Raw genomic sequence first — 15,817 nt, 5'->3', positions numbered from 1 at the left:
TTTGTTCTTCATCTGTACCTGTGATGGCACGATCACATCAGTTGAAGATGTCAAGCTGGAGGTCATTTTTAGAATTTTTTTTGTTTTGCTTTCACACGGAAGAACCCATTTAGGCTCGCACCACAAATTGTTACTACAGTACAAGTGGCCGTCTGTGGTAATAGAGAGAAGGGAATGGAACACCAACTCTGATGACTAACTTATTCACTCTCGAAGGTGAAATTTTATGACTGCGGGGAAAACCGAAACATCCGAAATTATGCTGTTGTTCTGGCCGAGTAAGATTACTTTTCTTGCCTCGAAAGGCCTCATCTTCAAGGCAGTAATAACGAGCTAAGTATCAGACATTTTGAAATAAAAAATTAACTATACGGGAACACCAAATTTTATTATACACATTTAAAAGTACACTCTTCAGCTATTTTTCCACATAACCGCCACTCAAACTGAGGCTCTTATCATACCGTTGCACAAGTTTTTCAGTACCGTTTCTGTAGAAATCTGGACCCTGCGATTGTATTTTGGGAACCCACGAAGCACAAAATTTTTGGTAACAGCTTAACCGCCACGGTGTCATGAGCCAAATACCGTGTCCGTTAAAGGAAGATTTCCACGAATATTGTAGTTGAGTTTCATCAGCAGTTCTTCAGTAACAAGGCTAGGCCTACTGCTGTACCCCTCATAGTGAACATTGGTATGGCCATTTTTAACATCAATGCACCATTGCCTCACACGGCTTTCAGTCATTATTCCTTTCCCGTACACATCACGAAGGTCACGATAAATTTCGGTTGGATTATAGCTTTTTGCTAACAAAAACGTAATCGAAGAACGCACCCCACAAATGGCGGGATTTTCTGTTGCTGCGCTTATTTTAACACATCACAGAAAGCATCGCAGTAGAGACACAGATAACACGCTACCATTACTGCAAAGATACTTAATGCAGGAAGGTAATAGCAACATAATGGCGGCTGTAACACCGCCCATCACAGATAGAAAAGCAGCAGAGACATAGGCCACAACCTACCACCGCCGGATACGTAGCACAGGATCGTTATAGATAGCGGCTGTTACAACGCCCAACGCCGCGATAGAACAAAACGTCTGTTACTCTCAGCATAACCCTCTTGTTATTACATATTCCCTACTTCGAGTTTTAAATCTCAAAAGAGTTAATTGCGATTCTTGAAGTGGTTTTAGTTTGACAGTTTATTATTAGTATACGGATTTGGACTTTCCCAGGGTAGTTTCTTATTGAAATTCTGACTTCTCAGTATGTACACAATGAGGTCAAAATTATCCGGACACCTCGCTGAAGATAACTTACAAAAAAAATGGCTCTGAGCACTATGGGACTCAACTGCTGTGGTCATAAGTCCCCTAGAACTTAGAACTACTTAAACCTAACTAACCTAAGGACATCACACACATCCAAGCCCGAGGCAGAATTCGAACCTGCGACCGTAGCGGTCGTGCGGTTCCAGACTGTAGCGCCGTTAACCGCTCGGCCACTCCGGCCGGCAATAACTTACAAGTTCGTGCACCCTCCAGCGGTAAAGCTGGAATTCAATATGGTGTTGGCCCAACCTTAGACTTGATGACAGCTTCCACTCTTGCAGGCATACGTTCAATCAGGTGCTGGAATGTTTCTTGGGGAATGGCAGCCCATCCTTCACGGAGTGCTGTACTGAGTAGAGGTATCGATGTCGGTCGGTGAGTCCTGGCAATAAGTCGGCGTTCCAAAACACCCCAAGTGTTCTATAGGATTCAGGTCAGGACTCTGTGCAAACCAGTCCATTACAGGGATGTTATTATCGTGTAACCACTCTGCCACAGACCGTGCATTATGAACAGGTGTTCGATTGCGTTGAAAGATGCAATCGCCATCCCCGAATTGCTCTTCAACAGTGGGAAGCAAGAAGGTGCTTAAAACATCAATGTAGGCCTGTGCTGTTATAGTTCCACGCAAAGCAAGGGTTGCAAACACCCTCCACGGAAAACACGACCACACCATAACACCACCGCCTCCAAATTTTACTGTTGGCACTACACACGCTGGCAGAAGACGTTCTCAGGGCATTCGTCATATCCACACCCTGCCATCTGATCGCCACATTGTGTAAAGTGATTCGTCACTCCACACAGCGTGTTCCCACCTCTCCGTCGTCCAATGTCTACGCTCGTTACAACAAGCGAGTCGTCATTTGGCATTTACGGGCGTCATGTGTGGCTTACGAGCAGACGCTCGACCATGAAATCCATGTTTTCGCACCTCCAGCCTAACTGTCATAGTACTTGCAGTGAATTCCGATCCAGTTTGGAATTCCTGTGTGATGGTCTGGACAGATGTCTGCCTATTACACATTACGACCCTCTTCAACTGTCGGCCGTCTCTGTTAGTCAACAGACGAGTCGGCCGCTGTGGTCGAGCGGTTCTGGGCGCTTCAGTTCGGAACCGCGTTGCTGCTACGGTCGCAGGTTCGATTCCTGCCTCGGGCATGGATGTGTGTGATGTCCTGAGGTTAGTTAGGATTACGTAGTTCTAAGCCTAGGGGACTGATGATCTCAGATGTTAAACCTCATAGCCACAGAGGAAGGCCTGTATACTTTTGTGCTGTACGTATATTCATGTTTACACCTCACTATCACATCGGAAACAGGGAACCTAGGGGTGTTTCGGAGTGTGGAAATCTCGCGTACAGGCATATGGCACAAGGACACCCAATCACCTAACCACGTTTGGAGTTCATGAGTTCCGCGGAGGACCCCATTCTGGTCTCTCACGATGTCTAATGAGTACTGAGGTTGCTGATACGGAGTACCTGGCAGTAGGTGGCAGCACAGTTCACCTAATATGAGAAACGTATGTTGTTATGGATGTCCGGATACTTTTGATAACATAGTGCAGCTTATAACCCCAGTCAGCATACACATAATATTTATCGTAGTGTTTAATATTTAATAAATTAGTTGCGAATTATTGGAAAATACATTCGGCTAGCCGAATCATCCTGCACAAGGCCACACGTACGGAGACAGAGCTCTCGTGAAAGATAAGTAATATAGGTGGCAATTAATTGTAGTTGAACACTTAACTAATAAAATACGTTCTTTAGGGTACTCTTCAAGCTCACCATCAAAAGATTTTCTTTTATTTGCGTAGTGTTCTAGTAATCGCGAAAAGTTCGTTTGTTTACTTACTGCTGCTTAGGCCTAATTTTTCGAGTGTGCATATTTAGCGTTATACCGCAATTGGAAGTGCATTTACTGTAGTTTAACTGATTAAATACGTTCATTAGGATGTTTTTCAAGCTCACCAATAAAGGTTTTTCTTTTATTTGCGTATTGTTCCAGTAATCGCGAGAAGTTCGTTTTGTTTATATTTCGCGGCTTTGCCTTACTTTTCGAGTGTGCATACTTAGCGTTATACCGCAATCTTAAGTGCAAGTGGTATAGATTAACTAATTAAATACGTTCATTAGTGTGCTCTTCAAGCTTGCCATTAAAGGTTTTTCTTTTATTTACATATTCTTCCACTTATCGCAAAAAGTTCGTTTTGGTTACATTCGGCTGTTCAGGCCTAATTTTTGATCGTGCATATTTAGCGTTATACCACAAATTTAAGTGCATTTGGCAATATTTACTTACATATTAGTTTCGAAAACATATTTTGTGTCCTTTTGCATTTGTATTTAATATATTATCGTTATCACTTAGTAAGTCTCTTAACTAAATTCCAAACTGCCATGGATACTAAGTGTGTGAGCTGCAATAGGAAAGTTAGTTCAGGAGGTTTCATTGGGTAAATTGTAGCTGCGTGGGAATTGAGGAAGCAAACGAGTCTCTTCCATTCTTTTGCAGGGTTTGCTCAAGAGATAGGATTATAGCTAAACAGGATGAGAAAATTAGAGCCCTTCAGGCTGATTTGGACAGAGCGAGGGAGGAACTGAAAAGGTTAAGGGGGGAGGAGGGTAAACAGCGGTGGGAAGTGGTAGCTGGGAACAGGGGCCACAGAAAGTGTCTGACAGTTTCCCAATTGGCACAACCAATAGATTTGCTTTGCTACCACAAATAAGGAAGAGACTCCAGTAGAAGTAGATGTAGTTAAGATGCAACAGAATCTCACTAGCAAACGTTTAAAAAAAAGTAGAAAGTAAGAGGAAAGTTCTGTTGCTAGGTAGCAGCCATGGAAGAGGCGTGGGCGAGATTTTGCAGGAAAAATTAGGTGACAGGTACCAGGTCACAAACTTCTTTAAGCCAAGTGGAAGTCTTAGCCAGGTGGTAGAGGATATAAGTTCCTTGTGCAAGGGTTTCACAAAGCAGGATCGTGTGATGATAGTGGGTGGAGTGGGAAACAGTATTGACAGGGATCAGGGCTACAGTATTGAGTGTGACCTGGTGAAAATCACCTCTGTAACGACCCATACCAATGTTGGGCTGGTGCCTGTTTTCGTGCGGCATGATCAGCCCCAGTTGAACCGCTCTGTCAGGAGGGTAAATATGGAGTTGGATCAGTTGCTTAGGGCGGCCTCTGTCAGACATTGTATTGGTTCCTGTCGAGGCTATTGATAGGGGGGATTTCACAAGGCATGGCCTACACCTCAATAGGAAAGGGAAGCGAAAACTGGCAGGGTTGTTAACAATATCCTTAAGGGGGGGGGGGACACTAGTACTCGTGGATGTACCTCTTTTTTTAGACTAATATCAGTGTTCAATGAGAAGTTCAGGCAGGCAGGTGCTAAAGAGGTCCAAAACTCACAAAATTCTCACAACAGGAAAGTAAATAATAATGTTACCATATTTAACCAAAATATTGGTGGATTAAAGAAAAAAGTAGATTCTCACAAAAGTAAAGTAAAAAATTATGTTACCATTTTTCACCAAAATATTCCGGGATTGAAGAATAAAGTAGATGAGCTCCTGGTCTGTTTACATGACATTGAATCTGATAATGTAATAGATATACTATGCCTGTCTGAGGATCACACTGTGTCTGATATGGAAAAGGTAAATATCAGTGGTTACAAAGTAGCTGCACATATGAGTAGAAAGAATAAGGTGAGAGGAGGAGTTGCCATATATGTCAAAAGTTATCACTGTGTAGACATATTCTGGGGTAACTTATCATTGAGTAAAAGAGTGTTCATTGCACAAAAGCGTGTAATCAGAATAATTGCAGGATCTCATTCAAGATCATCCTGCAGACACTTATTTAAAGAGCTAGAGATCTTCACTGTAGCCTCACAATATATATATTCACTTATGAAATTTGCTATTAACAATCCGAACGAATTCAAAAGTAATAGCAATGTACACGGCTACAACACTAGGAGAAAGGATAATCTTCACTACTTAAGGTTAAATCTAACATTGGCTCAGAAGGGGGTAAATTACGCTTCCACAAAAGTGTTTGGTCACTAACCTAATAGCATCAAAAGTCTAAAAGATAGCCATATAGCATTTAAAAGGAAATGAAAAGAATTTCTTAATGGCAACCCCCACAAAGAAAATAAATAAATAAAAATATTAAGTGTCATGTAATATTTTGTGTAATGTAATATCTTGTGTAGACACCTTTTATTAACCTGACACGTTCCACATCATTACGAAATGTCGTATTCATGATCTATGGAACAAGTACTAATCTAATTTAATCTAATCTCTGATCTAATCTAATAATGCCAGCCCTCTTACTTCCTCTGCCAGGTGGCCATCTTCAACTAACACCTTAGTCATATCAACTATAGCGGAACTAAGAATGATGAATATTCGGCCACTGTCAACGAAACTTTGAAGTGGAGTTTTCGTTAGTAGAATAGATGGCAGCAGTGAACTCACCGATCTTCTCGGTGACGATGGTGACCCTGAGGGCGGCGGCCATGGGGGCGGCGAGGGCGGCGCTGAGGCACCAGATGGCCGCGATGCTGAGCCGCGCGCGCAGTTTGGTGGGCCTCGCACTGCAACACCAACGCCGAAAACATTAACACTGGCGGCTCTGCCACTCCATAGCGAGCCTAGCGTCTCCCACCCCGCCGCAAATCTCACCTGCAGGGGGTTGGACAAAAATGTGAAACTATCACGAGTGCTGCATGCTAAATACAGATTCTAGTCAAGATCGCAGGCTGCAGTCTCGTACACTGAGGTGAGAAAAGTCATGGGATACCTCGTAATATCGTGTCGGACCTCCTTTTGCCCGGCGTAGTGCTGCAGCTCGTCGTGGCATGGACCCAACAAGTCTTTGGTTATACACAGCAGAAATATTGACCCATGCTGCCTTTAAAGCCGTCCATAAATGCGAAAGCGTTGCCGGTGCAGGATTTTGTGCATGTACTGATCTCTCGATAATGTCCCACAAATGTCCGATGCAATTCATGTCGAGAGATTTGAACAAATCGCGAACAACTCTGCCCCAGTGATACAATACATTGTTACCCACAAAAATTCCATCATAGCTTTGGACCATGAAGCCTATGAATGGCTGCAAATGGTCTTCAAGTAGATGAACATAAGCATTTCCAATGATCGGATCAGTTGGACCATAGTGTCCAATTCATCCCGTGGAAACACAGCCCATACCATTGTGGAGCCACATCCATTATGAACAGTGCCTTGTTGACAATTTGGGTTCGTGGCACCACACTCTAAACCTACCACAATCTGTTATCATCTTAAATCTGGACTCTTCTGACCAGATCACGATTTCCTACTCGTCTGCGGCCCAACGGATATGGTCACGAGACCAGCTGAACGCCGCGTGCGATGTCGTGCTGTTAGCGAAGCCACTCGCGTCGGTCGTCTGCTGTCAGCGCCCATTAACACCCAATTTCAGCGCACTATCCTAACGGACGCCTTCGTCGTACGTCCGATATTCAATTCTGCGGTTATTGCACGCAGTGTTGTTTATCTGTTAGCACTGAAAACTCTACAAAGACGCCGCTGCACTCAGTCGATAAGTGAAGGCCGTCGCCCACTGCGTTCTCTGTGGTGAGGAGTAACGCCTGAAATTTGGTAGTCTCGTTACGCTCATGACACTGTGGATCTAGGAATACTGAACTCCCTAACGATTTCCGAAATGGAATGACCCGTGCGTCTAGCTCCAACTACCATTCCGCGTTCAAGGTCTGTTAATTCCCGTCGTGTGGGCATAATCATGTCGGAAACCCCTGCACATGAACCACCTGACTACAAATGACAGCCCCACCAATGCACTGCCCTTTTATACCTCGTTTACGTGGTATCGCCACATCTGTACATGTGCATTTTGCTATACCATGACTTTTATCACCTGAGTATATGTGACCATGAACGGCATCTGTGCAATGTACTCTATAAATTGCAGATATCAGTCGTGGTAAGAATAGTGCTCCATGTAGCTGTGAGTGTATTATGTCGGAGCTAAGTGAATTCGAAAAGGGAGAATTGTTGGTATTCGTACGGCTGGTGCTTTCGTAACCAAGGGAGCCTAAATTTTTGGTATTTCAAGAGGCAGCATATCCAAGATTTAACCACGTACTGAGAAAGCGAGGAAACATCATCGGCAAAGTCACAACACGGACTATAGTGTCCGCTGAGGACACCGTTACAGTCATATGAAGACAACTGCGACAAAAATAACAGGACGACAGTAGAGAAGTCGTTGCAGAACTGAATGTCGCACTCGTCAAGCCTATCGGCGGAAAGAAAACACAAGGCGAGCTCCAGAAACGGGGAATTGCAGGGAGAATAGCAATTTCAAAACCAGTCACCAGCGATGCCAGTGTCCGCAACGGGGAAACTTGGTGTTTTAGCAGTAAAACCAGACTATGGAGCAATGGAAGGAAGTCATTTGGTCGGATGAGTCCTTTTTCTAACTGTTTCCAACTTTTCGCTGAGCTTACGTCCCAAGAGTTAAACATGGCGGGCGTTCGGTGATGATTTGGGCAATAATATCATGAGATTCCACAGGTCTCATGATTACTCTGCAACGCTGCATTACTGCCATGGATTATGAGACCATTTTGGCTGGTCTGGTCCATATCATGATACAATGTTTCTTCCCCAACTGAAATGGACTGTTCCAAGAGGACAGGGCCCCTGATCATACAGCTCGCATCGCCCAGGACTGGCTTTGCAAGCGCGAGGATGAATTTTCGCATCTTCCATGGCCACCACAGTCACCAGATAACACTATCATTGAGCCTTTGTGATCTGCATTGGAAAGAAATGGTGCGTGATCGATATCGACCTCTATCACCGTCACCTTAACTTCCTGGTAATTTTCAGGGAAAATGGTATAAGACTCCCTTCATATAAATAAAGGGTCTGTACTTACCCCTTCCGAGACGACTGGAAGCGCTTTGGCATGCCAATGGGTTTTCTACATTGAAACATAGAAGTTTTCTGTAATATTTTGGTAGTAGTACCCCTCTATAGCCGAAATCCTGCAGTTACTTTCCAACATACCTTGAGCCCATTCACTCTGAATACGTCCACTCACGTTACGAGTCACTATATCATTCCATTTTCCCGGCATTCCTGCAAGTAGTTTTGACTTGCCAGGAACAGCTGCATATGCACAAACGAATGTCGGTTCTTAAGAGGAGAAAGATAACATCATTCACAAACGGAAATAATATTCCATTATTATTTTAGCCCCCATGGAACTTACTTCTCAGCAGTTGAAGATGTCTGATTTTATGAGAAAGTGTAGTGATGCATTTAGTATTTCGACAGCAAGAGAACGAGAACCTGACTGTGAAAGCGGATCGCTTTACAGTGAAGTTTCAAAAGTGCAATTAAAAGCTGCACTTGTGTATAGTGAATGTCTCTTCCCACAAAACCATCTCATCGGTTCGAATCGTTCTGCAGTAGTAACACAAGGACAAGTAGAAACTAGACAAAAAAATATTTCACAACACTTTTGAAATGGTAGTTGAGAAGCAGCGCGTCGTTCAAGATGAGTTGCCCACCAAGAAATATATATAGGAGGCGTGTTTGAAAAATCCGAAGACGTCGCTTCATCTTCATCAGACGATAACGAGCACAAAGACAAGAAGGTGAAAATGAACAGCGATTATGTTCCGGTGGATTACAGGATTTTTGGGGTTGTCAGTCATATACAACAGTTCGCTCGACGAAAGATCAGTACACGAAGACTGGAAAGTTGCACAGGTCACACCAACACTTAAAAAAGGTAGTAGGAGTAAGTTACAGATCATTACATTAACGTCGGAGGTTCGAGTCCTCCCTCGGGCATGGGTGTGTGTGTTTGTCCTTAGGATAATTTAGGTTAAGTAGTGTGTAAGCATAGGGACTGATGACCTTTGCAGTTAAGTCCCATAAGATTTCACACACATCTGAACATTAACGTCGATATGCAGCAGGATTTTGGAACGTATATTGTGTCGAACATTGTGAATTACCTCGAAAAGAACGATCTATTGGGACACAGTCAAAATGGATTTAGAAAACATTGTTCTTGTGAAACACAGCTACCTCCTTATTCACATGAAGTGTTGAGTACTATCGACAAGGGATTTAAAATTGATTCCGTATTTTCAGATATCCAGAAGGCTCTTGACACTGTACTACAAAAGCGGCTTGTAATGAAATTGCGTGCTTAAGGAATATCGTCTCAGTAATAAGACTTCTTGTCAGAGAGGTCACAGTTCGCAGTAATTGACGAAAGTCATGTGATTCCTGCCGTTCTCCAAGGTAGTGTTTAGACTCTTTGCTATTCGTTATCTATACAAACGATTTAGGAGACAATATGAGTGACCGTCTAAGGTTCTTTGCAGATTATACTGGCGCTTACCGACCAGTAAAGTCATTACAAGACCAAAACAAATTTTAAAGTGATTTATAAAAGATATCTGTGTAGTGCAAAAATTGGCACTTGACCTTAAATAACGGAAAGTGTGAGGTTATCCACATGAGTACTAAAAGGAATCCGTTAAACTTCGGTTACACGACAGATCAGTCAAATTTAAGTGCCGTAAATTCAACTAAACACCAAGGAATTACAATTACTAAGAAGTTAAACTGGAAGGAATACACAGAAAATGTTGTGGGGAGGGCTAACAGCCAGGGTTTTATTAGCAGGACGCTTAGAAAATGTTACAGATCTACTAAAGTGGCTGCGTACACTACGCTTGTCCGTCGTCTTTTAGAATACTGCTGCGCGGTGTGGAATCCTTACCGGATAGTTTTCAGGGTGTACATCGAGAAAATTCAGAGAAGGACAGTACGTTTCGTATTATCGTGAAATAGGGAAGAGAGTGAAATTTACCGGTATTTGGGGTGGACGACATTAAAACAGAGCCGTTTTTCTTTTGCGCAGATATTTGGAAATTGGTGATAAGGTCTTATGGGACCAAACTGCTGAGGTTATCGGTCCCTAAGCTTGGATATTACGTAATATAACTTAAACCTACTTATGCTAAGGACAACACACACGTCCATGCCCGAGTGAGCACTCGAACCTCCGACGGGCGGAGCAGCGCGCACCGTGGCACGGTGCCCGAGACCGGACGGCTATCCCGCGCGGCATTGCGGCAGAATCTTCTCACGAAATTTCAATCACCAATTTCCTGCTCCATATGCGAAAATATTTTGTTGACGCCGACATACATAGGGAAATCAGAGGTCGCACGGAAGCCGGCCGGCGTGGCCAATCGGTTCTAGACGCTTCAGTCTGGAACCGCGCGACCGCTACGGTCGCAGGTTCGAATCCTGCCTCGGGCATGGATGTCTTTGATGTCCTCAGGTTAGTTAGGTTTAAGTAGTTCTAAGTCTAGGGGACATAGTGCTCAGAGCCATTTGAACCAGGTTGCACGGAAAGATATAGGTATTCGTTTTTTTCCGCACGCTGAACGAGATTGGAATAGTAGAGAATTATTGTGAAGGTGGTTCGATGAAACCCATCCAGGCACTTAAATGTGATTTGCAGAGTATCCATGTAAATCTAGTTGTAGATGACCTGGAGAGCATCAAGGACTGAGTTCGACCACTCTTCGTAGAAAGGGAGCATCACTTCTCAAACGCATGCATTGTGTGAGAATGAAAAATACATCAGCAGCGAGATTCGATCAAGAGAGCACGCTTATAAAAGCAAGTGCTTACTCGATCGGCTGCGTACTCTATATGAAGTATATAAACACGTCTAAAAGTTTCATACTCCACTTTCTCGACAACTTGGAGAACAGTGTTCTCAGTTCACGTATGTTGAAGTACTAGTCGAGATCTACACAATCTTGCAATATAAATCCAATCGGTGAGGGGAAATTCTTACGGTCTCCTTGTGAGTGAGCGTAATGAACCTTCCAGCTCCGTGCCAGGCGTAGAATTTAGCACGGTTAAAGGGCTGTATGCGAAACAGATGTTCTCTTGTCGAATGTGATTCGTGTGGATAGACAGACTAACAGGCTTCATATAACATTTTGGAGAGACGTGATGACATCCTGTTTCTAGAGACTTCTTAGAATGGTTAGAGTAATGGAGGTTTGCCTTTCTATAGTTTACTACCTGCAACTGATATATAACTCTTTGAAATATAAATATGCGATCGCTTCTAACGTCTTCTCGTCAACAAAATTCTCCACTTTCTCGGCTGAATTTCTATGGAAAACGTGTCGATCTCATGCTCGGTCTGCCAGTCCCTATGGAAACCTGTACTCACAGAACAAAACATGTCTAAATTTCTGTTTTTCGTCTACCTGGACTTCTGGAATTATTGAATATGACACACTCAGATGGCTTTAGGGCACAGTATACTTCATATTTGTATACAGAGTAGAGTTGCGCCCTAACAATACTACGATTCGGTAGTTTTTTGCAGTACATAAATAACGTAGTAAATGATAGCATGGCGGCTTTATTGGTTGCGTTGATAGGGAATGATTATGTAATAGAGAAACTGGAAACCGACGAATTCTCTTTTTTTCTTTGGTTGGTTGTTTTGCACATAATTACAAGCACACATCACTCAGTGTTAGTATATATCTTTTATATCTTAAAAAGAATACAAGTTGCATTTTATGAGTGATTAAGATTGGTTGGTGGCGTAACTTCAGCGCTTTTGTGTAACGAAAGCAATTAATTTTGATGAAAGTGCAGTTTACATGCAGAAAAACACACACACACACATATATATATATATATATATATATATATATATATATATATATATATGAGAAAGTGTAGTGATTCACTTATATATATATATATATATATATATATATATATATATATATATATAATTGTTGTTATTTTGTACTCAACAGAATGTTCTTCATCGTGATTAAAGGCAAGCGTTTTCTGTTACTGATAAACGCGAAAGTTGTTTATGAATAACAGAAACATAATTTGTATAAGTTCGATGAATTATTCAAGGGGTGTCTGATACATTTTTTATTTTATTTTTTATTACGTATTTTTTTGAGTTTATAGTGTTGTATGATAAAAATAATTGCAGTTTTGTATGATAAAACTTTGAGGTTTACTGATGACAATGCAATTCTGGTAGAGACAGCAATGGACCTAGAAGAGCATTTGAATGGAATGGATAGTTTCTTAAAAGGAGGATGTAAGATGAGCATCAACAAAAGCAAAATGAGCATAGTGGAATGTAGGCGAATTAAATCAGGTGATGCTACGGAGATTAGGAGATGAGACACTTAAAGTTGTAGATGAGTTTTTCTATTTGGGAAGCAAAATAATTGATGGTCGAAGTAGAGAGGATATAAAATTCAGACTGGCAATGGCAAGGAAAGCGTTTCTGAAGAAGAGAAATCTGTTAACATCGAGTATAGATTTAAGTGTCAAGAAGTCTTTTCTGAAAGTATAGCCACATACAGAAGTGAAACATGGACGATAAATAGTTAGACAAAAAGGGAATCGAAGCTTTCGAAACTTGGTGCTACAGAAGAATGTTGTAGATTAGGTGGGTAGATCACGTTACTAATGTGGTGGTTTGAACAGAATTGGAGAGAAGACGAATTTGTGGCACAATTTGACTAGAAGAAGGGATTGGTTGGCAGACACGTTCTGAGGCATCAAGGTGAAATGTGAAGGTGTGCTATGCACGAATAACCACGATTCAGATAAGCAATAGTTTTAAGCCTTTTTAATTAAGCAAGCGCCTATTAGAATACAGCGGGATGGCAGACGGACGGACGGTCAGAGCGGAGGTAGCGTGACGAAGGGTTACGATAAGAGCAGAGTCGGGCGCGGGAGGCCAGCAAGGTGACTTACAAGAACGTGAAGGTGGAAGGACACAGAAAAGCCAGCGGTAGCTTAGAAATACGACGTACCAACCACAGGCGTGCACCCATTGGGGATAGATAAGGTGGACTGATCCGACCAGAGACTGCCAAAGGGTAAAAAAGTAGTTCGTTTGTAAAAACTTTAAATTAAAGCAGAGGGCCAGAGTAAAATTTGCAGAAGAGTTAAAATCAAAAGTGATTTGCGCAGAAAACAACAGGGAAACTATGGAGTAAAATGTGTCTGTTTTAAGGGCAGAGATGATGGCTGACGTCACAAGCGGTTTAGTGGGGGAGAAAGAGCGCACAGACCGCCAATGTGGAAGACTAGCAGCTAGACCGGGGAGCGGTAGAATGGCCGGCGGTTGCGCTCCCGCGAGATTACGAACTAAGCTTTGCTTTGTGGCTTAATCTGCTTAAGACCGTGACAAAGTAACGTTTGCGTAGGTACTGAAGTTATGTTGACTGCGTAGGAACGTTTATCTTAATATGTGACAATTATTGAGGTACAGACGCCAATAGTTAACTGAGCAAACCTCAGTGCATGCAACAACACGACACTCATTTAACAAGGGAAGTCAGCTGCTGTGCTCGCTCCTGCTGTTTCAGATTCTGTTTATGTTTTCTGATAATGATAATTAAGGCCAGTTGGTTATGATGAACCTTAATATTGCACTACTGGCCAATAAAATTGCTACACCACGAAGATGACGTGTTACAGACGCGAAATTTAACCGACAGGAAGAAGATGCTGTGATGTGCAAATGATTAGATTTTCAGAGCATTCACAGAAGGTTGGCGCCGGTGGCGACACCTACAACGCGCTGACATGAGGAAAGTTTCCAACCGATTTCTCATACACAAACAGCAGCAGACCGGCGTTGCCTGGTGAAACGTTGTTGTGATGCCTCGTGTAACGAGGACAAATGCGTACCATCACGTTTCCGAATTTGATAATGGTCGGATTGTAGCCTATCGCGATTGCGGTTTACCGTATAGCGAGATTGCTGCTTGCGATGGTCGAGATCCAATGACTGTTAGCAGAATATGGAATCGGTGGGTTCAGGAGCGTAATACGGAAAGCCAGGCTGGATCCCAACGGCCTCTTATCACTAGCAGTCGACATGACAGGCATCTTACCCACATGGCTGCAATGGATCGTACAGCCACGTCTCGATCCCTGAGACAACAGATGGGGACGTATGCAAGAGAACAACAATCTGCAGGAACAGTTCGACGACGTTTGCACCAGCATGGACTATCAGCTCGGAGACCATGGCTGCGGTTACCCTTGACGTTGCATCACAAACAGGAGCGCCAGTGATGGTGTACTCAACGACGAACCTGGGTGCACGAATGGCAAAACGTCATTTTTTTCGGATCAATCCAGGTTCTGTTTCAGCATCATGATGGGCGCATCCATGTTGGGCGACATCGCGGTGAACGCACATTGGAAGCGTGTATTCGTCATCGCCATACTGGCGTATCATTCGGCGTGATGATACGGGGTGCCATTGATTACACGTCTCGGTCACCTCTTGTTCGCACTGACGGCACTTCGAACAGAGGATGTTACATTTCAGATGAGTTACGACCCGTGGCTCTACCCTTCATTCGATCCCTGCGAAACCCTACATTTCTGCAGGATAATGCACGACCGCATGTTGCAGGTGCTGTACGGGCCTTTCTGGATACAGAAAATGTTCGACTGCTGACCTGGCCAGCACATTCTCCAGATCTCTCACCAATTGAAAACGTCTGGTCAATGATGGCCGAGCAACTGGTGGGTCACAATACGCCAGTCATTACTCTTGATGACCTGGGGTATTGTGTTGAAGCTTCATGGGCAGCTGTACCTGTACAATCAATCCAAGCTCTGTTTGACTCAAGGCCCAGGCGTATCAAGGCAGTTATTACGGCCAGAGGTGGTTGTTCTGAATACTGATTTCTCAGGATCTATGCACCCAAATTGCGTGAAAACGTTATCACATGTCAGTTCTAGTATAATATATTTGTCCAATGAATACCCATTTATCATCTGCATTTCTTCTTGGTGTAGCAATTTTAATGGCCAGTAGTGTATGTGGGGTATCAAGTGTAAGTAAAGACTGAGTTCCGTGGTATCCGGTAGTGCACTAAAAGAGCCGCGTGGTAGCTGAGTGCTTTACATTCTAATCTAAAAGCCGTAAATTCAACTAAATACCTAGGTATTACAATTACGAACAACTTAAAGTGGAAGGAACACTTCGAAAATGTTGTGGGGGAAGGCTAACCAAAGACTGCGTTTTGTTGGCAGGCCACCTAGAAAATGTTACAGATCTACTAAGGAGAATGCCTACACTACGCTTGTCCTTCTCTTTTAGAATACTGCTGCGAGGTGTGGGATCCTTACCAGATAGGACTGACGGAGTACATCGAAAAACTTCAAAGAAAGGCACCACGTTTTGTATTATCGCGACATATGGGAGAGAGTGTCACAGAATTGACACAGGATTTGGGCTGGACATCATTAATAGAAAGGCATTATTCGTTGCGACGGAATCTTCTTCCGAAATTCCAGTCACCAACTTTCTTCT

General features: G+C 43.0%; 1 protein-coding gene across 2 annotated transcripts in view; it reads right to left on the bottom strand.

The window, feature by feature from the left end:
• Positions 1–15,817, bottom strand: part of LOC126203145 (prolactin-releasing peptide receptor-like) — a 918,861-nt gene that overhangs the window by 327,663 nt on the left and 575,381 nt on the right. For both annotated transcript variants that reach the window (XM_049937389.1, XM_049937390.1), the window contains one exon: positions 5,842–5,960. In XM_049937389.1, the coding sequence (XP_049793346.1) occupies positions 5,842–5,960 (119 nt within the window). The remainder of the gene's footprint in view (positions 1–5,841; positions 5,961–15,817) is intronic.

The sequence above is a fragment of the Schistocerca nitens genome, chromosome 9 (assembly GCF_023898315.1).
Source record: "Schistocerca nitens isolate TAMUIC-IGC-003100 chromosome 9, iqSchNite1.1, whole genome shotgun sequence".
NCBI lineage: Eukaryota > Metazoa > Arthropoda > Insecta > Orthoptera > Acrididae > Schistocerca > Schistocerca nitens.
Note: the sequence above shows the minus strand (reverse complement) of the source record. Positions and strands in the feature narration are given on the sequence as shown.